This window comes from Heptranchias perlo, chromosome 1 (assembly GCF_035084215.1).
Source record: "Heptranchias perlo isolate sHepPer1 chromosome 1, sHepPer1.hap1, whole genome shotgun sequence".
Classification (NCBI taxonomy): domain Eukaryota; kingdom Metazoa; phylum Chordata; class Chondrichthyes; order Hexanchiformes; family Hexanchidae; genus Heptranchias; species Heptranchias perlo.
Genome location: NC_090325.1, coordinates 147185216 through 147205566, shown reverse-complemented (window position 1 = coordinate 147205566; position 20351 = coordinate 147185216). Strand labels below are relative to the sequence as shown.

At 41.7% G+C, this 20351-nt stretch overlaps 1 protein-coding gene across 4 annotated transcripts in view; it reads right to left on the bottom strand.

Annotated features, from left to right (window-relative positions):
• Positions 1-20351, bottom strand: part of LOC137327071 (uncharacterized) — a 323001-nt gene that overhangs the window by 202171 nt on the left and 100479 nt on the right. For all 4 annotated transcript variants that reach the window (XM_067992511.1, XM_067992483.1, XM_067992492.1 and 1 more), the window contains exons 3-5: positions 18748-18836; positions 15092-15185; positions 11455-11595 (exon numbers count right to left, since the gene is read on the bottom strand). In XM_067992511.1, the coding sequence (XP_067848612.1) occupies positions 11455-11595; positions 15092-15185; positions 18748-18836 (324 nt within the window). The remainder of the gene's footprint in view (positions 1-11454; positions 11596-15091; positions 15186-18747; positions 18837-20351) is intronic.

The following is a 20351-nucleotide window of genomic DNA, read 5'->3' as shown; positions in this document are numbered from 1 at the left end:
AAATGAAAAACATCCAAAAAATAATTCTGGCAAGGAAATCACAGCTGCAACCAAACTAAGAAGAATTACATGTTTAAAAAAAATATGTATTTTGACATGCGTGGGCGATAAGTTGTCATTTCCTTTACACTTTTATCATATAAAACAGTAAAGTATGTATATTTTTGACTTTAGTATTGACAATACCGTCTGCAACACCAAAGAACAGCCAATTCCAAGCAGCAGCCACTTGGACATCTTTACGGACTGACTACACACGCCACCCAGGTACATGGCTGCCACAAACATCCTTGATAAATTTATTTTGAAAAGCACCTGGGAAGAGCAGCGTTAAAATCTCACAGTGAAATATAAGAGTGTGTATCAAGAACTTCCAGTGGTCACGCTACTTTGGTTTAGATTTTGTTGTAGATTTATCTGCTTGACATGCACAAAACCACAAACTGACAAGCTTAGGTTGCTTAAACGTGCCACAGCTGGATTGAATTTCACATCTGCATGCGATGCATATATCACTATAGGGGGCTTTGTGACCGAGTATAGAATTGGTCATTTTAAGCACTTTCACTGTACTTCTCTCCTTGAAAGTTTCTGTTTTCTCCTTCTTTATTATTGAATTGATCGGAGCAACTCAGAGACCCATTCGCATTCCACACAAAGCCAATTGGAAGCAACAGACAAAAATGGGGCTTCACTTGCACAGGTTCTATTTTTTTCAAACGGTATAGAATACAGGTGTCAAAATGTACATAAAAACCCTTTCAGATTAACATAACATGATTTTTTTTGAATAGGTGAGAATTTGAAGGGTTCTATCTTGTATATAGATGCTAATATATGTGACATATTAATACATATCGGACATGATTTTATAATGTTGTAGAGCTTTACATCTCCTATACTATGCCTTCATTGTAATGCTGAAAAATCACATATTTACCGTAATAATGCTATTTAAATATGATGAATAGATTTAATACTGTGACGTTAACATTTCAATTAAATGAATGCTCAAAATATTTAAATAAGAAGTATTAAACTCTTATTTCTATTCTCGTTGGTGTCAGCTTTTCCCCATTCTCTTGCTCTCCCCCAATTTTCCCTCTTTTATTTTTAATTTTTTTGTTGTTTTGAAATAATGTTCTATGTCTTAACTCTTCCATTTTTTCCGAATGTCTAAACTCCAGTGTTTTCCTACTCCTCCAGGGTTGAACCATCAATTCTGGGGCTGGCTTCTGGTCTCCAACTGGCTGAGCTCCAGCGGCCATTTTTTTCCAGCTGGCACCGGCCCAGTATGGTTCGGAAAACTAGTACCTACCATGTTGTAGTCCTACCTCTGCTACCGTGATTGCCACTGGTGAAGATCTGCACCAGGAGCGGAGCACCATAAAATTACCCCCAATGTATTTACCTAATGAACCATCAGGGAAGCGCCAAGCATTTCACTACTGCTGGACCAAAGTCCATACTTAAAGTTTAACCAGAGGTTACAAAAGTTTTTTTAAAAAAAAATCAATCACAAAAACAATGGAGTAATTTATACTTTTACAGTGCAATTCTGCTCACGCACGATATGGAACCATAGGATCGTAGAAATTTCCATACAGAAAGAGGCCCCTTGGCCTATCGTGTCTGTGTCAGTTCCAGTGCTAGCTCCACCTCGGAGCTGTCCCATTTCCCTGCACCTTTTATATCTTCTTCAAGCATTCATCTAATTCCTTCCTAAGGTCATGATTAACTTGGCTTCAATAGCCACCTGCACTATTGCATTCCATAATCAACAACAACTTGCATTTATATAGCACCCTTAACGTAGAAATAATTCCCAAGGCACTTGATAGAAGCGTAATCAGACAAAAATCGATGTTGAGCTGAAGAAGGAAATATTAGGAAGGATTACTAAAAGCTTGGTCAAAGAGATGGATTTTGAAGGAGAGTGTTAATAGAGGAAAGTGAGGTGGAGAGGCGGAAAGGTTTATGGAAGGACTCTAGCTTAGGGCCTAGACAGCTGAAGGCAGGGCCACCATTGGTGTTGCGAAGCGAGTGGGTAATGCACAAGAGGCCAGAGTTGGAGGAATACAGAGCTCTCAGAGGGTTGTAGGGCTGGAGAAGCTTACAGAGATATGGAAGGGTGAGTCCATGAAGGGATTTAAACTTGAAGATGAGAACTTTAAATTTGAGGCTGGGAGCAAATATAGGTCTGCAAGCACAGGAGTGATGGGTAAGTGGGACCTGGCGCGGGATAGGATACGAGCAACCGAGTTTTAGATAAGCTGATGTTTATGGAGGGTGGAGGATGGAACACCAGTCAGAAGAGAACTGAAACAGAAATTTGAATAATTCTTTAAATAATACTGTCCCATTATGTTTCTAGGATTAGTCCTCAATTTATGCCCCCTTGTTACTGATTCACTGACTAGAGTGGCAGGGGGATGGGAACCTGAGCGGGGAGTCAGAAGGGAATAAAGTTGAGAGCAGCAAGAGAGGGGAAGACCCAGGGGAAATCTACAATACAAATAGTACAAACAGTTGTTCAAGAGCAAGTGAAAGGGAAAAGCATAGAGCAGCAGAAAGAAAGTGTACTTTAGGCACTTTAGATACTTTAGGCACGACAGATAAAATGAAAACGAGAAGGCGTAAGGCGATTAACCCAGCATCAAAGCTGTGGCAGGGGGTTGGAAACCTGAGCAGGGAGACAGAGGAAAGCATATCAGGAAGGGATAGAAGGTATGGAGTAAAAGGTAAAGTGTTAAAAAAGGAAAAAGCAGGAACTAAGTGTCACAAAACATATTTGAAAGTTCTTTATCTGAATGCACGTAGCATTCGTAACAAAATGGACGAGTTAACGGCACAAATAACGACGTATGGGTATGATCTTGTGGCCATTACAGAAACATGGCTGCAGGGTGACAACGACTGGGAATTAAATATGCCAGGGTATTTAACAATCAGGAAGGACAGGCAGGAAGGAAGGGGAGGTGGGGTGGCTATGTTAATAAGGGAAGGAATCACTGTAATACAGAGAAAAGATATTGGGACAAAGGATCAGGATAATGAAACAGTTTGGGTAGAGATAAGGAATAATAAGGGGCAAAAAACACTCGTGGGCGTAGTATATAGGCCTCCTAATAGTTGCAACTCTGCTGGAAGAAGTATTAATCAGGAAATAGTCGGGGCATGTAATAAGGGAACAGCTATAATTATGGGGGATTTTAACTATCATATTAACTGGACAAATCGAATTGGGCGGGGTAGCCTTGAGGATGAGTTTATTGAGTGTATTAGGGATGGATTTCTTGAGCAGTATGTAACTGAACCAACAAGGGGGCAAGCAACCTTGGACCTGGTCCTGTGTAATGAGCCAGGATTAATTAATAATGTCCTAGTTAAGGATCCCCTTGGAATGAGTGACCATAACATGGTTACATTCCATATCCAATTAGAGGGTGAGAAGGTTGGTTCTCAAACAAGCATACTGAGCTTGAATAAAGGAGACTATGATGGTATGAGAGCGGAATTGATTAAAGTGGACTGGGAAAATAGATTAAAGGGTAAGACGGTACATGAGCAGTGGTGTTCATTTAAGGAGTTATTTTACAACTTTCAAAACAAATATATTCCACTGAGGAAAAAAGGGTGTAAAAGAAATGACAGCCATCCGTGGCTAAGTAAAGAAATTAAGGATAGTATCCGACTAAAAACAAGGACATATAAGGTAGCCAAACTTAGTGGGAGGATAGAAGATTGGGAAGTCTTCAAAAGACAGCAAAAAGTACATAAGAACATAAGAACATAAGAAATTGGAGCAGGAGTAGGCCAATCGGCCCCTCGAGCCTGCTCCGCCATTCAATAAGATCATGGCTGATCTGATCCCAACCACAAATCTAAAGAACACAAGAAGTCGGAGCAGGACCCGGCCACATAGCCCCTGGGCCCTCTCCGCCACCCACAGGGCATTGACCGATCCGAACTCAGCTTCATGTCCAATTTCCTGCCCGCTCCCCATAACCCCTAATTCCCTTTACTTCTAGGAAACTGTCTATTTCTGTTTTAAATTTATCTAATGATGTAGCATCCACAGCTTCCTGGGGCAGCAAATTCCACAGACCTACCACCCTCTGAGTGAAGAAGTTTCTCCTCATCTCAGTTTTGAAAGAGCAGCCCCTTATTCTAAGATTATGCCCCCTAGTTCTAGTTTCACCCATCTTTGGGAACATCCTTACTGCATCCACCCGATCAAGACCCTTCACAATCTTATATGTTTCAATAAGATCGCCTCTCATTCTTCTGAACTCCAATGAGTAGAGTCCCAATCTACTCAACCTCTCCTCATATGTCCGCCCCCTCATCCCCGGGATTAACCGAGTGAACCTTCTTTGTACTGCCTCGAGAGCAAGTATGTCTTTTCTTAAGTATGGAGACCAAAACTGTATGCAGTATTCCAGGTGCGGTCTCACCAATACCTTATATAACTGCAGCAATACCTCCTTGTTTTTATATTCTATCCCCCTAGCAATAAAAGCCAACATTCCGTTGGCTTTCTTGATCACCTGCTGCACCTGCATACCAACTTTTTGATTTTCTTGCACTAGGACCCCCAGATCCCTTTGTACTGCAGTACTTTCCAGTCTCTCGCCATTAAGAAAATAACTTGCTCTCTGATTTTTCCTGCCAAAGTGCATAACCTCACATTTTCCAATATTATATTGCATCTGCCAAATCTCCGCCCACTCACCCAGCCTGTCTATATCCCCTTGCAAGTTTTTTATGTCCTCCTCACTCTCTACTTTCCCTCCCATCTTTGTATCATCTGCAAATTTTGATATGTTGCACTCGGTCCCCTCCTCCAAATCGTTAATATAGATTGTAAAGAGTTGGGGACCCAGCACCGACCCCTGTGGAACACCACTGGTTACTGGTTGCCAGTCCGAAAATGAACCATTTATCCCAACTCTCTGCTTCCTGTTCGATAACCAATCCTCCACCCATGCCAGAATATTACCCCCAATCCCGTGATTTTTTATCTTAAGTAATAATCTTTTATGTGGCACCTTGTCGAATGCCTTCTGGAAGTCTAAATACACTACGTCCACTGGTTCCCCTTTATCCACCCTATACGTTATATCCTCGAAGAACTCAAGCAAATTTGTCAGACATGACTTCCCCTTCATAAAGCCATGCTGACTTTGTCCTATTAAATTATGCTTATCTAAATGTTCCGTTACTGTCTCCTTAATAATAGACTCCAAAATTTTACCCACCACAGATGTTAGGCTAACTGGCCTATAATTTCCAGCCTTCTGCCTACTACCCTTTTTAAGTAACTAAAGGATTGATTAAGAAAGGGAAGATAGATTATGAAAATAAATTAGCAAAAAATATAAAAACAGATAGCAAGAGTTTCTACATTTATATAAAAAGAAAAAGGGTGGCTAAGGCAAACGTAGGTCCTTTAGAGGGTGAGACCGGGAAATTAATGGTGGGAAACATGGAGATGGCAAAAATGCTGAACAAATATTTTGTTTCAGTCTTTACGGTAGAGGACACTAAGAATATCCCAACACTGGACAAACAGGGGGCTCGAGGGGGGGAGGAGCGAAATACGATTAAAATCACTAAGGAATTGGTACTCAGTAAATTAATGGGACTCAAGGCGGATAAATCCCCTGGACCTGATGGCTTACATCCTAGGGTCTTGAGGGAAGTGGCAGTAGGGATTGTGGATGCTTTGGTAATAATTTTCCAAAATTCTCTGGACTCGGCAAAGGTCCCGGCAGATTGGAAAACTGCCAATGTAACACCCTTATTTAAAAAGGGTAGTAGGCAGAAGGCTGGAAATTATAGACCAGTTAGCTTAACATCTGTGGTGGGTAAAATTTTGGAGTCTATTATTAAGGAGACAGTAGCAGAACATTTGGATGAACATAATTTAATAGGACAAAGTCAGCATGGCTTTACAAAGTGGAAGTCATGTCTGACAAATTTGCTTGAGTTCTTTGAGGATATAACGTACAGGGTGGATAAAGGGGAACCAGTGGACGTAGTGTATTTGGACTTCCAGAAGGCATTCGACAAGGTGCCACATAAAAGATTATTGCTCAAGATAAAGAATCACTGGATTGGGGGTAATATTCTGGCATGGGTGGAGGATTGGTTATCTAACAGGAAGCAGAGAGTTGGGATAAATGGTACATTCTCGGACTGGCAACCTGTAGCCAGTGGTGTTCCGCAGGGGTCGGTGCTGGGTCCCCAACTCTTTACAATCTATATTAACGATTTGGAGGAGGGGACCGAGTGTAACATATCAAAGTTTGCAGATGATACAAAGATGGGAGGGAAAGTAGAGAGTGAGGAGGACATAAAAAACCTACAAGGGGATATAGACAGGCTGGGTGAGTGGGCGGAGATTTGGCAGATGCAATACAATATTGGAAAATGTGAGGTTATGCACTTTGGCAGGAAAAATCGGAGAGCAAGTTATTATCTTAATGGCGAGAAACTGGAAAGTACTGCAGTACAAAGGGATCTGGGGGTCCTAGTGCAAGAAAATCAAAAGGTTAGTTTGCAGGTGCAGCAGGTGATCAAGAAGGCCAACGGAATGTTGGCTTTTATTGCTGGGGGGATAGAATATAAAAACAGGGAGGTATTGCTGCAGTTATATAAGGTATTGGTGAGACCGCACCTGGAATACTGCATACAGTTTTGGTCTCCATACTTAAGAAAAGACATACTTGCTCTCGAGGCAGTACAAAGAAGGTTCACTCGGTTAATCCCGGGGATGAGGGGGTGGACATATGAGGAGAGGTTGAGTAGATTGGGACTCTACTCATTGGAGTTCAGAAGAATGAGAGGCGATCTTATTGAAACATATAAGATTGTGAAGGGGCTTGATCGGGTGGATGCGGTAAGGATGTTCCCAAGGATGGGTGAAACTAGAACTAGGGGGCATAATCTTAGAATAAGGGGCTGCTCTTTCAAAACTGAGATGAGGAGAAACTTCTTCACTCAGAGGGTAGTAGGTCTGTGGAATTTGCTGCCCCAGGAAGCTGTGGAAGCGACATCATTGAATAAATTTAAAACAGAAATAGACAGTTTCCTAGAAGTAAAGAGAATTAGGGGTTACGGGGAGCGGGCAGGAAATTGGACATGAATTTAGATTTGAGGTTAGGATCAGATCAGCCATGATCTTATTGAATGGCGGAGCAGGCTCGAGGGGCCGATTGGCCTACTCCTGCTCCTATTTCTTATGTTCTTATGTAAAATAACTTTTCCCTGTTTACCCTCTCATACTCTTTGACAGGTTTGAATACCTCTGTTAAATTGCCCCATAACATTCTTTGTTCTATTGAATACAGTTCTAGTTTTTCAAGACTTTCATCATAACCATATCTTCTCATTGCTGGTATCATCCCAGTAAAACAGCATTTCACCTTTCTCATGGCTTCAGCATCATTTCTAAAATGAGGTGCCCAAAACTCCACATGTAAACTGTAAACTGATCAATGTATTGTACAAATTAATTATCACCTCCTTGCTTTACTAGTCAATGAGCCTACATATCAAACCCAGAATCACATTTGCTGCCTGTATGCCTTTTTCCAACTGCAATCCTATTTTTAAAGATCAGTGTGGCTGCACTCCTCGGCCTCACTGTTCCTCCAGTCCATTGAGAGTCTTACTATCGAAAGTATAGAAACATAGAAAATAGAAGCAGGAGTAGGCTTTTTGGCCTTTCGAGCCTGCTCCGCCATTCAAAATGATCATGGCTGATCCTCTATCTCAATACCATATTCCCACTCTCTCCCCATGCCCCTTGATGCCTTTTGTGTCTAGAAATCTATCTAGCTCCTTCTTAAATTTTTTCAGTGACTTGGCCTCCACTGCCTTCTTTGGTAGAGAATTCCACAGGTTCACCACCCTCTGAGTGAAGAAATTTCTCCTCATCTCAGTCCTAAATGTCCTACCCCATATCCTGAGACTGTGGCTCCTCATTCTAGACCCCCCAGCCAGGGGAAACATCCTCTCTGCATCCAGTCTGTCTAGCCCTGTCAGAATTTTTTACGTTTCAATGAGATCCCCTCTCATTCTTCTAAACTCAAGTGAATACAGGCCGAGTCGACCCAATCTCTCCTCATACGAGAGTCCTGCCGTCCCAGGAATCAGTCTGGTGAACCTTTGCTGCACTCCCTCTATGGCAAGTATATCCTTTCTTAGGTAAGGAGACCAAAACTGCACACAATACTCCAGGTGTGGTCTCACCAAGGCCCTGTATAACTGCAGTAAGACATCCTTGCTCCTGTACTGTATATTTCTATTCCCTCTGTTTTTCTTTCCCACTTCACATTTATTTATGTTCAACTACATTTGCCACATATCTGCCCACTCCCCTAAGCTTTGTCCTCCTGCAGTCTGCTACAATCTTCTTCCAGGAGATTCCAACCTTACACTACTTGTTTCCTGCTCGAAGAACAGAATCTAGTGAGAAATTAAATACGCTGCCAAGCCACTTAGAATCATAGAATCATAAAGCACAGAAAAGGAGGCCGCTCGGTCCGTTGTGCCTGTGCCGGCTCTTTGAAGGAGCTATCCAATTAGTCCCACTCCCCTGTTCTTTCCGCATTGCCGTGCAAATTTTTCCCCTTCAAGTATTTATCCAAATCCTTTTTATTACTATTGAATCTGCTTCCACCACCCTATCAGGCCGTGCATTCCAGATCATAATAACTTGCTGAATAAAAAAATGTCTCTTCATCTCCCCTCTGGTTCTTTTGCTAATTATCTTAAATCTGTGTCCTCTGGTTACCGATCCTCCTGCCAGTGGAAACAGTTTCTCCCTGTTTACTCTATCAAAACCCTTCATAATTTTGAACGCTTAAACAACAAAATAATTTATGCAACAAAGCAAAGGGATGCAATTGTTTCTTTTCTATATTTTGGAGTTTTATCTTCTCTGAACTGTGTCTTGAATTTAAACCAAACTACATTCTTTATCCACTGGTATTATTCCAGCAATCATTACTCAGAATCTGAAGTATACACCACAGTCAGTTAATCACAAACTTAAGTTACGGAAAGTCGAAGTGATTTACAATTGGAACACCACACCTGATCTTACCATGTAGCTTTTCCCTCCATTTCTTTGATCTATGTCCATTTTCAGATAGTAAAACTTGTTTATAACTGCTAGACCATGCAGATAAGGCACATGCTTATTGGATAGAATAGGCATTGAAATAATAAAACTATAACTGATTCTCTAACAGCTTACAAGTATAGATACGTGTCAATTGCAAAAAATGATTTGTCACTAAACAATTATGAAGTCATGGGACAAAGTAGATAGGAGGGGACATATATAAGATTAAATGTAAGAGATTTTGGGCAGAGAACAGAAGTACGCTTTTTTTACACAGAGTTGTGAGGCTGTGGGATGCACTATCAGTGTTAATAATTGTAGCAGAGATTATGTCAACTTTAAGAATAAGTTAGGTGGGTGCTTGAACAAAAGGGGGATAAAGGGATATGGGAATAGGGCAGGCACATGGGACTAGGACTACGGTGCATGCAAAGGATAAACACCAACTTGGAGTGTTTGGGCCGGAAGGTTTGCTTCTGTGTTGAGATTTCAATGTAATTCTGTGTAAAAGTGACTTAGCCAGCCTTTGTAATTTAGCCTATTTGAAAGAACAGTCACACACTGAATGCAAAACACATTCTAGTTATTTACAAACATACAGGAAAGTATTGATTGAAATAAATTGACAGAAAAGGCAACGAGTACTGTGGAACTGTCAGTACAATGTGTCAGTGAAAATGCTGGCTTTTGTCCATCACAAACATTTTGAGTTAAGCTCTGATAAAAGAGTATACCCCAAATGTTAGTCTATCTTTCTCATTCGGAAGCTGATTCAACTACTCTGAATTTCTAGCATTTTCTGTGTTTACTTCAGGTTTCCAACATTTGTGGTTTTCTTTCTCCATCTTTAATCTGTCCCAGACTGATACTGCTGTGCTTCTTGAGGTGTTAGTGTTAGTGTGTGTGTGTGTGTGTGCTTATGTAGGAAAAGTGTTTTCTAAAGCATCTGTTCAACTGTTATTGCTAAAGTGATATTATTTTCAGTGAGTTGTAGCTGCTGTCATGTACATTACTCTTAAGTAAAATAAATCCATCCTTCTAGCAGGCCAAGTATAAGATTTTGCAAAGGAGAAGCACAAGTTAGTCAACCACAAACTCGATTTCCTCTTTGAACTTTCCTACATTTTATACAACTGTTTACAACTGGCAACTACTAATCTAGTATCCCCAAGATGACTCACTCTCCACATATAGTCTTGAGTTTACCACAGAAATAATTGTGCGTGTTAGCTCAATATGATTTTTTTTCGTTATATCCAAGACGTGCCAGGGCAAACTTTCCTCTCAAGTGCCCACATGTAAGACCTTGGCAGGGCAGCAGCTCTTATCGCAAATTCAGACACAAGCTGCTCACAATTTACTGTCCTCTAAAATGAACAGATGGAAAATCTTGAGGAGCGTGAGCCTAAATTTGAGAGAAGCGATCCTACCCTGCCAAGCTCCTAGGACCAGGCGGTGAGGAGGAAAATCTGCTCCGCCATCTTCAATCATTGGAATAGTACATCATAATTGATAACCAGAGTATCAAACATGCACTCATTGCTTTAATGGCTAAAAATATCGCAGTAAGCCAAATCATAAATACACCACATTTGACCAATGACCATGGATGTTTATCACTTAGCTGCTCATGATTTTATTTCATCCCCTCTCAATTATGGGATGAGTTTCACAATTAGTGATTAAACATCAACACAGACCATTGTAAACTACTTTCACAGAACAGGAGAAATCAGTCCTTATTGCACCTGGTGGAAAACGAGGGCAAAAAGCACCAATTTTGGAGCGCAACATCCCACACCCGATCTACACCTGCATTACAGGTGCCACCATATTGGTAAAAGCAGCTTTCCAGACATCCCTTGTGGCAGGGCATGCTTCGCTCAGGGTTTTGAGTTTGTGCGGCAGCCTAGCCCCACCACTGACTCCCTTCCTATCCCCTCAGTGTTCCTTCTAAGCTTTCCTCAATACGTACTCTAATTCCAGGTAGACAACTGCCCATCCTATAGATTTTGGGCTGGATTTTCTGTGGGGATTCTCCTAATCGTCTGCCGTAACTTCAGCGGAGGTGGTGCAAATGGACTTTAGAAAAAAGTGACAGAAAGCAGGGAATGACCAGAAGGGAATAATTATTCCCTCAAGCAGAGCTTTGTGACAAACAACGCTTCATTTTCTAATCTGGGCTATTACATCCCACATGGTTCCATTCCAAACAAACAAAATGAAATGAATTACAAATGGCACAACCAAATATCTTGTTGCTTTACTCAGAATCGTCATGTCCCCCATTGCTACTCGTCCTGTTCCATGGTGCTTACCTGGGATGTGGTTTGTTTCAGTCTCACAGTTGTTTTGTTTCTCATTAATTTCCTCAGACAAGTTCAGGTTGACCACTGAAGTTTTATCATGATTGACCTTGTCTTCGTTCACCTGCTCAACATCCTTATTATCTTCTCTGTCTGTAAACATAGAAAAGTTTGAACAAATATGGGAATAAGGGCCCAGAGTTTCCATTTCTGTGCTCTGAGGCCTGCGATTTTGCGCCCATTAAATGTGGTTAGAAAAGGTGAGCTGCGAGCCCAAAGCAGAAAGTCCTAGTCATGGTATCAAAGGAAGATAAGGAAATTCATGGGAGCCCGCTCTGCTGGTGCAAGTGCAGCAGAGTGGAAATCCCACCTGCCCTAATCCCTGGCTGGGGACCCTCTCCGAAATCCCTGAGATAGGGTTATTTGCATATCCAATACGGCCTGCCAGCACCTGCAAGGGCACATTAGCAGTGCCCTCCCCGACCTGAGCCAATCCACTCTTGTAAGGCAGAGCGGAAATCTCCCCGAGGCCCAACTAGCCAAAGGCAAATTTTCTTTGGTAATTCTTCGATTCCCACTGGAGCCACTATGCCACTCGAGAAGGTAATCCATCTCCTCTGGGATCAATGACCTTATTCCAGTAAAGGTTTGGTCCTTCAGGGGGCTACAAATGGACTCATGCAAGGTCTCAACTGGCATTACTTCCACTGAGGCCTTTCATGGATGTAAAGGGAGGAATTTCCCTGCGAAGCTTGGGAACTCTCCCATACTTGCCCCCTTAATATGGAGGGGGGTGAGGAGGGCAGAAGATACGCCACAGCACCCACCCCTGGACCAAAATTTAAAAGTCTGGTCTAAATGGGCAGGATCTCAGCAAAACCAGGTCGTGGCCATTTTTTGGGGCCCCCAAGGCAGAAATTAGACTTATATCCTCTCCCATCTCAGGAATTTCGGGCCAGTGATTCAAGAGTTTAAAACCTTTTACCGCTAATATATTAAAAATATAACATTGAGTGCCTCTCACATTAGCTTTACAAGCAATTCAGACTATAATGCAATATCTTTAATTTCACTACAATTATTCAGCTCTCTTGTTCAATACTACAGTTAGGCCTGAACGTATTAGACCTCAAACTGCTTTTCTTCTTGAATCCCGAGCATAACAAAACAACAAAATTAAACAACTGTAATTGCTTTCATGCCCACGTTTGATGAGAGAATACTATTTCAGTCAACCATTTCCTTGTAATGACACGTGCTCCAGTCTCATTTCACCCACTCAATGCTGAACAGCAGGTGCAGCGTTCACAATACAAGGTCGTGTTTCTCTACATATGAGCTGCAACATGGAACTTCTGTTAAACTCCGTGCTTGACTTCTGCTTTGACGATACCAAACACACCAGGTACTAAAATCCTACGCCTGGAATTTCAGCTGGATTTCTCCCAGTTGTCCACTGCAACTTTAGTGAAAGGTTAGAGGAAATCCCAGAGAAATGGCATAAATGGTTGTTCACGCTGTTTCTCTAAGGTATCTGCCGATCTTCCATCAAAGCTACAGAGGGAGAATGGAAAATGGGGAACCCCCATGAAAATTCAACTCGATAATATTCTAAATAACATTCATGGCACTCTTAATTCTTTTCGAATTTTGCTTTAGAACTGCAAAATAATTCCCTTTCAGTGATCTCAATTTTGGCATTAAATTGGCAATCTCGCTCCGAGATACTAGAAATGGGAAAATTTTGCCACTGCTGTGTTAGGGAAACTCTTCCGAGGCTGGGGTTAAGACCCAAGAATGGTTGATTTTTAGTGGGAAAAAAAGTTCAAATAGTTTGAGAAAAAAACCCTTGTTTAGTCATTAGTTCAGAAAAATGATGATATTTGTGGGAAGATTTTCCTGGGCCTGTACCCAGGTGCACTGGGCACAGTCAATATCAGAAAATCGGGCGGGTGGGAGCGCAGGGCAGTAAAGGAACATGCCTGATTTTTCTCCCATTAATTTAAATGTAAAGAAAATCAGGCGTGTGCTCTTTCCTGCCCAATTTTCCAATATTCACTGTGCCCCAGGTGATCCAGTGCACCAGAGCGCAGACCCAGGAAAATCAGCCCGATTAATTGTAACATTGCAATACAGTAAGTGATATTAAGTACAGAGACAGAATGAAATAATTATATATGCGGTGCATGCTGGGAGGTCCAGTTTATCTAATCACCCACAGAATTCAAATAGTGAATTTGACTGTGATTATCAGCAGGTCTATTAGTTGATAACATTTTTGTGTTAGGTGGAATTTTGGTCAAAAGAGTTGTCTCATAGAAATGACCCTGATGGTCATTGGATGTAGTTTAGATAAATTGTACTGGGTTACCAGGAGATGACAGATTTTGTATAGACTAATGCATGCTTCAACAATTCTGGTTGAGCGAGTAATAGTTAGCATTGCACTTGAATAACCATGTACAAGAGAAACAGTTCCAAGCAACTGCATTTTCTATGAGTCTGTAAAAGGGTTATGTGACGTTTTGTCACCAGTATTCTGCTCAGAACTTTTGAATCAATACAGAATATAGAGCTGGAGCTGCAGCAGTCTTTGTGTTCTTGACAAAAAAATTGAACCCTTGTAGTGCCGTTTCAGTCATATTCTTGCATATGGGGTCTTGCAGCCTACAACAAAAATTTGCATTTAAGTAGCGCCTTCAATGTGGAAAAACATCCCAAGGTGCTCCTCAGAAGCATAATCGGACAAAAATGGATACCGAGCCAAAGAAAGAGATATTAGGAGTGCTCAAATGCTTGGTCAAAGAGGTGGGTTTTAGGGAGGGTCTTGCATAGGAGTTTTGCAGCATTGCCACAAATAGGAGGACGTACAGTCAGAGATGATGATGTTTAACACGACTATGGGGCTCTCATCAAGAATCAGGGCTATTTGGTTCTGGACTGTACTGAGTCAGGAACAAGACATGGTTTTTGATTGGTGGAGGCAAAAAATAATTAATTAAAATAAAATGTACCTATTTACAAAAAAAAGAATATCAATAGATAAAGAAGGCTGTGACAAAGTATGAATGGGTAATGGAGCCCATCACTTAAAAGAAATGGCATTTGATAAATTAACTAACTTCTTAGCTTCTATAAAGTAAGCCTTTGTTTTTGCCCCCTCCCCCTCCTCCAACACAAAGCCCTGATTTAAGCCCCAGGCAGTGGGAACAGTGCCTGTGTACTGCAATGTATTTGTTAATCTTCATAAATCCTCACACATACTTGTCATATTTATATTACACTAGCAGATCCTCCATGGCACTGTCTACAGGTAGTCTCGGGTCTGAAGTGCAGTTGTGACAGTTAGCTGCTAAGATGGAGCTGTGTATAACTGGCCCATTCTCAGGTTCTCCCTGTGGATAGGTTGTTTAAACAGGCACAGCCTGAGGAAAATAAGAGGCTAATTACCCAGAGAAGTTTCTTCAGATTGGCAGCTACTTTCAAATCTTCACCTCCTGCCATTGGGGAGAGGCCGAATTATCAAGGTCAGAAAAACCAGCAGGAAATAACTGACTTCCTTTCTTTTTTTATATATTTTTGAAACTTCGTAGTATAATGTCTGAAATGAGACAGGACTGTGCTAGACACAAACATACATAGATTATACCTGGAATTGCTTCGAAGGCTCCTGGGATAACTGGACTACTCAAGGGAATGTTAGCATCTTCAGCAGTTTTGTGGAAGAGGTCGAAGGAATACCTCTGTAAAAGTACAAAATAACACACTGCCATTACTAGCGATCTTATCATTCAGCTCGTGTCGGTGCAGACAGGAATGAGAGAAGGCTGCTGTTAGCCATTTACACTGTTTTCCCAAGGGTCCTACCAGTCTCCCATTGAAGTTACGCTGGTGTTATGTCCAAATAAGCACTTACATTGGTGGTAATAACTAAGTGGTTTTATTTCCAGACCTTCTAGAATATTCCTGTCAAAGCATAACAAACATAATACAAGAGAAGTTGAATTGCTATGATGTGTTTATTCCCATCAGGGGGTCATCTAATGCCAGTTAACAATATGCAAGCACCATACATATCAGGAAGGAGTTCAGGACAACCCCCATGGAAACTCAGGGCTGAGATATATCAGGTCTGTGCGTTTGTAAGTATGCTGTGTTGTGTTTGGGTGCATTAATGTGTACTCAGTGAGAATTCGTGCACACGTGTTAATGGAGTATATGGAACAGTGTATGTGTGGGCATGTGATGTGTGTGATTATGTGCCTACAGTAGGCGTCAGTCTTGGCTCAGTGGTAGCACTCTTACTTGGTTGTGGGTTCAAGTCCCACCACAGATACTTGATCATATACTAAAAGCAAAATACTGCCGATGCTAGAAATCTGAAATAAAAACAGAAAATTCTGGAGAAGCTCAGCAAGTCAGGCAGCAGCTGTGGAGAAAGAAATGGAGTTAATAACCAGTTCTGATGAAAGGTCTTTGACCTGAAATGTTAACTCTGTTGCTTTCTCCATATTTGCTGAGCTTCTCCAGCATTTTCTGTTTTTATACTTGATCACATGCTGATGCCTCAGTACAGTACTAGGGGCGTGCTGCACTGTCAGAGATGCTGTCTTTCAGATGAGATGTTAACTCTCTCAGGTGGATGTAAAGACCCCATGACACTATTTCGAAGAAGAGCAGGGGAGTTCTCCCTGGTGTTCTGGCCCATATTTATCCCTCAACCAACATCACTAAAACAGATTATCTGGTTATTTGTGGGAGCTTGCTGTGTGCAAATTGGCTGCTGTGTTTTCCAAATTTACAACAGTGACCACACTTCAAAAGTACAATGCCAGTCAAAACAAATTACATATTTTTAGCCTTTATTCCCTTCAATTTCCTCGAATGATATGAACAGGTTTGGAGAAGCCTGAATCTAAACCTGAATTGTCATTTATTTGTTCCCTTTGCTTGCTGTAAGGCCCACATGCTCATAGGCACTGTGATATGTGTTGAAACTTTAAACCTGCAGTTACCTGAAGTGGCCACAGTGTGTCACTTGTGATCTAAACTGATCTGAGCACGAGTGAAATTGGAATAGGATGATGAGCTAAGTTTTGCGATTTAACGCTCTTGGTGCAGAGGTGCGTATAACAGAAACACATATCATGATTTCAGCTACCAAGGTCAGCATGCCCAAGTCACGGCTTGCATGATTCTCTGCCACTGTACACTGACCTCCATCCCTGAATTCTCAATATGAGCTCCTGTTGCATGAAACTCTACACCAGGAGCACTGAATCATAAAATTTACCTCCTAAACTGACCCCACTTCAGAATTCATCATTGACTTTGAGTACTAAGTTATCTCATTATAAGTCAAAGCAGATCATTTCTCCCATTCATTATGTATTATCCTTTCTCCTCTTTTAGCAATTCCAGCACCATAACTGTTCCCCAGCTGAGAGGGCAGGGAGGTAGGCAGATAACTTGCTTCTGGGCCTGTGCCAACCCTGCTGTTGATCCAGATGTGAGGAGATGGGTGACTGTTGCCTGGGATGACTTGTTTATTAATGTCCCTTCTTTCCCTAAAGAGAAGATTGGTATTTCTATACACATCCTCCTCTGGGACATGGCTGACAAACCAACACTTTGCCATTGTGACTATAGTCTTTGCAAATTAAAAGGACAAATATTTAGGAAATTGTTCATTTAACAGGGACAGGCATACAATGTCATTAGTTCGGCCCCAGGAATGGTTTATCACAATAATGAGGTACCCATTCATAACTCACTATAGACTGAAACTATGAGAGCATTATTATTAATAATAATAATAATAAATATTAAGGAAAAACAAAGGTTCACATTTAACATTCCCATTTATTATGCCATTATTCCTTTAAATACTTCTGCTCTTTTATTCCAAAACTGGCAGAAGTACTATCTTCACATCAACAATGGCATACTACTGTCAAACTTGATGTTTTAAAATGGCTACCTTTGTGTGGGAAGTGTTCTTGCTGTCTGATGCTGCAATGTTTTTACCCACATTACAGTGGCTGTATTAGTGCAGTAGCAGTAATTGCAAGTGCAGAATATAAATATCCAGGCAGGTGGAATTACCGCCATTTACACCGGTTCTTCGGGGCTTCTGCAGATCTTCCACCAAAGTTATGGGGGACATTCGGGAGAATCCCCGCACAAATTTAACCCTCTTGACAAATAGCATGAGTAGCAACACTGACACCTTCTGGTTTAAATTAGCTTAGAGAACTTTGTCCCATAACACTCCCTTGAAGGAATTCTTCACAGTGAACTTAGCTTGGGTGTAATATTGTTATTTCTTATCTGTCTCCTCAGTGCCATTTTGAAGGTGGGACCCATAATCAAAAAGAAAATTAGGGGTAGAATTTCCATACGGGTTCCCTGATCTCCTGCCATCACTTTGGCGGAGACTCTGGAGAAACAGTGTAAATGGCTGTTTCAGCTAATTCTCCAGGTTTCTGCAAATGTTCCGCTGAAGTTACGGCGGTAGATGGGAAGAACCCCCGAGGAAATTCCAGGCATTGGTCTCTGACTGAAGTTTAGCTCCAAAGGGAATTTTCTTTCAGTGAATTGAAACCCAGTATAAAGTTTGACACAGTAGGGTGGATTCCTCTGCCGCCCAGCTTTAATATAGACGTGGGGCGGCAACAAAGTGCTGAGAAATTAACTCCCGTTCCACCTGGTTTCTGCCAGACGGAGGGAGTTAAAATTGCCTCTAAAGTGTTTCATTTTTTTAAAATTTAAAATTATTTTATAGTGTTATTTTTATAGTATAGTGTTAATATTACAGAAATAAAGCTATTCCTATAATGAAGTGGCTAAAGAGACTAGTTTTGATTGCCCGGTCTGTGTTGAGGTGGCTAATCTCACCTGGGCAAAGGCCTCGATGGCCTGGTGTGGGGAAGGGGAAATCGGCCAAGTTTTCTGCTCTTCATCTGGTGACCCCCCTTACTGGAAGTGCAAATGTGGACATCAGGCGAGAACACAATTGGGTTCAGCTATGCTGCCCCTTGTGGTAAACTAGCCAGCTGATATTCACTGTTAAGGTTCACATGTGAAATATGATCACTTGGGCAAGGTGGTGGCAGAGGCCATCTTGTTATATTTATTCTTTGTTATCCCCCCAGTGTTCTCACCTGACACAGACAAAATAAGGAACATGGTTCATTAATTATATAATATAATGCTAATAATTCCAATCATCATAGAGTTGTGCTTTATTGAACAATATCCTTTCAATACACTAAAATTACTCATTTGAATAGTAAATACACTTACGCGTCTCTTTCTGTGCAGGTAACAAAGCATCAGGATAATGATAATGAAAATTAAAGCTAAGATCAGGATACCAGTTATTAAGCCATGTCCTAAAACAAGAGAAAAAAAAAGGGATTAAGGAAAAATCAAATACAATGGACACAGGTCGACAACATAAAATTATCCACAATTCAGTGCAAACTGGTATTAAACAGGCTTTCTTATTCAGAGAAACCAAGAGGATGGCTGATGTGGAATATGGGACAATGGTGCAGTAAGGGGTGCTCATCTGTGACTGAGGATAATGCAGATTGTCAGAGTAGAGTACAAGGAGCCGTTTACCTCATTTATAATAGCAAACAGAAGTCAAATTAGCAACAAAATAAACTGGATGATTTAGGTGTCCACAAACACTGCAACAACCAAAAACAAATGCTTTGCAATGTCGGAGGCAGAAGAAGTAGCATTGAAGAGATTGAAGGTTAGGAGAATAAAGAAAACAGTTCCAGCACTACTGGGATCATGGAAATGCCATGTCCTGGAATGTAACTGCTCAGGGCTGAGTTCCGTGGGTGGTCCTCTGATTCCATGATGACTTCTCTACCTTACTACAAGAAACGGTGATCCCAGTGAAAATAAAGTATGTTGCATGCTCCATTTTGATGGTGTAAACCACACCCTTTATGCTCACCCACATGGCCATTCTTCATGGATGATTCTAGACAATCTATTCAATTGTGGAGGGCATCCTAACAAAACACAACCCTGTCTTTACCCAATGTCCACGCACCAGTGCTTTCCAGTGGGAGGCATTGTATAGCAATATAGAATGGGAATCCTGGCTGGCTTTTCTCTAGCCCCTGCCCAGGAGAACTAAGGCCAATTATAGAACCTGCCACCACTGCCCCAGTTGATATCAGCTAGCTCCAGCGGTGCAGTGGAGGATATCAGGGTACATGGAATTTTTTTTATTCGTTCATGGGATTTTGACCCAGCGACGATGAAGGAACGGCGATATATTTCCAAGTCGGGATGGTGTGTGACTTCGAGGGGAACGTGCAGGTGGTGTTGTTCCCATGTGCCTGCTGCTCTTGTCCTTCTAGTTGGTAGAGATCGCGGGTTTGGGAGGTGCTGTCGAAGAAGCCTTGGCGTGTTGCTGCAGTGCATCCTGTGGATGGTGCACACTGCAACCACAGTGCGCCAGTGGTAAAGGGAGTGAATGTTTAGGGTGGTGGATGGGGAGCCAATCAAGCGGGCTGCTTTGTCCTGGATAGTGTCGAGCTTCTTGAGTGTTGTTGGAGCTGCACTCATCCAGGCAAGTGGAGAGTATTCCATCACACTCCTGACTTGTGCCTTGTAGATGGTGGAAAGGCTTTGGGGAGTCAGGAGGTGAGTCACTCGTCGCAGAATACCCAGCCTCTGACCTGCTCTTGTAGCCACAGTATTTATATGGCTGGTCCAGTTAAGTTTCTGGTCAATGGTGACCCCCAGGATGTTGATGGTGGGGGATTCGGTGATTGTAATGCCATTGAATGTCAAGGGGAGGTGGTTAGACACTCTCTTGTTGGAGATAGTCATTGCCTAGCACTTGTCTGGCACGAATGTTACTTGCCACTTATCAGTCT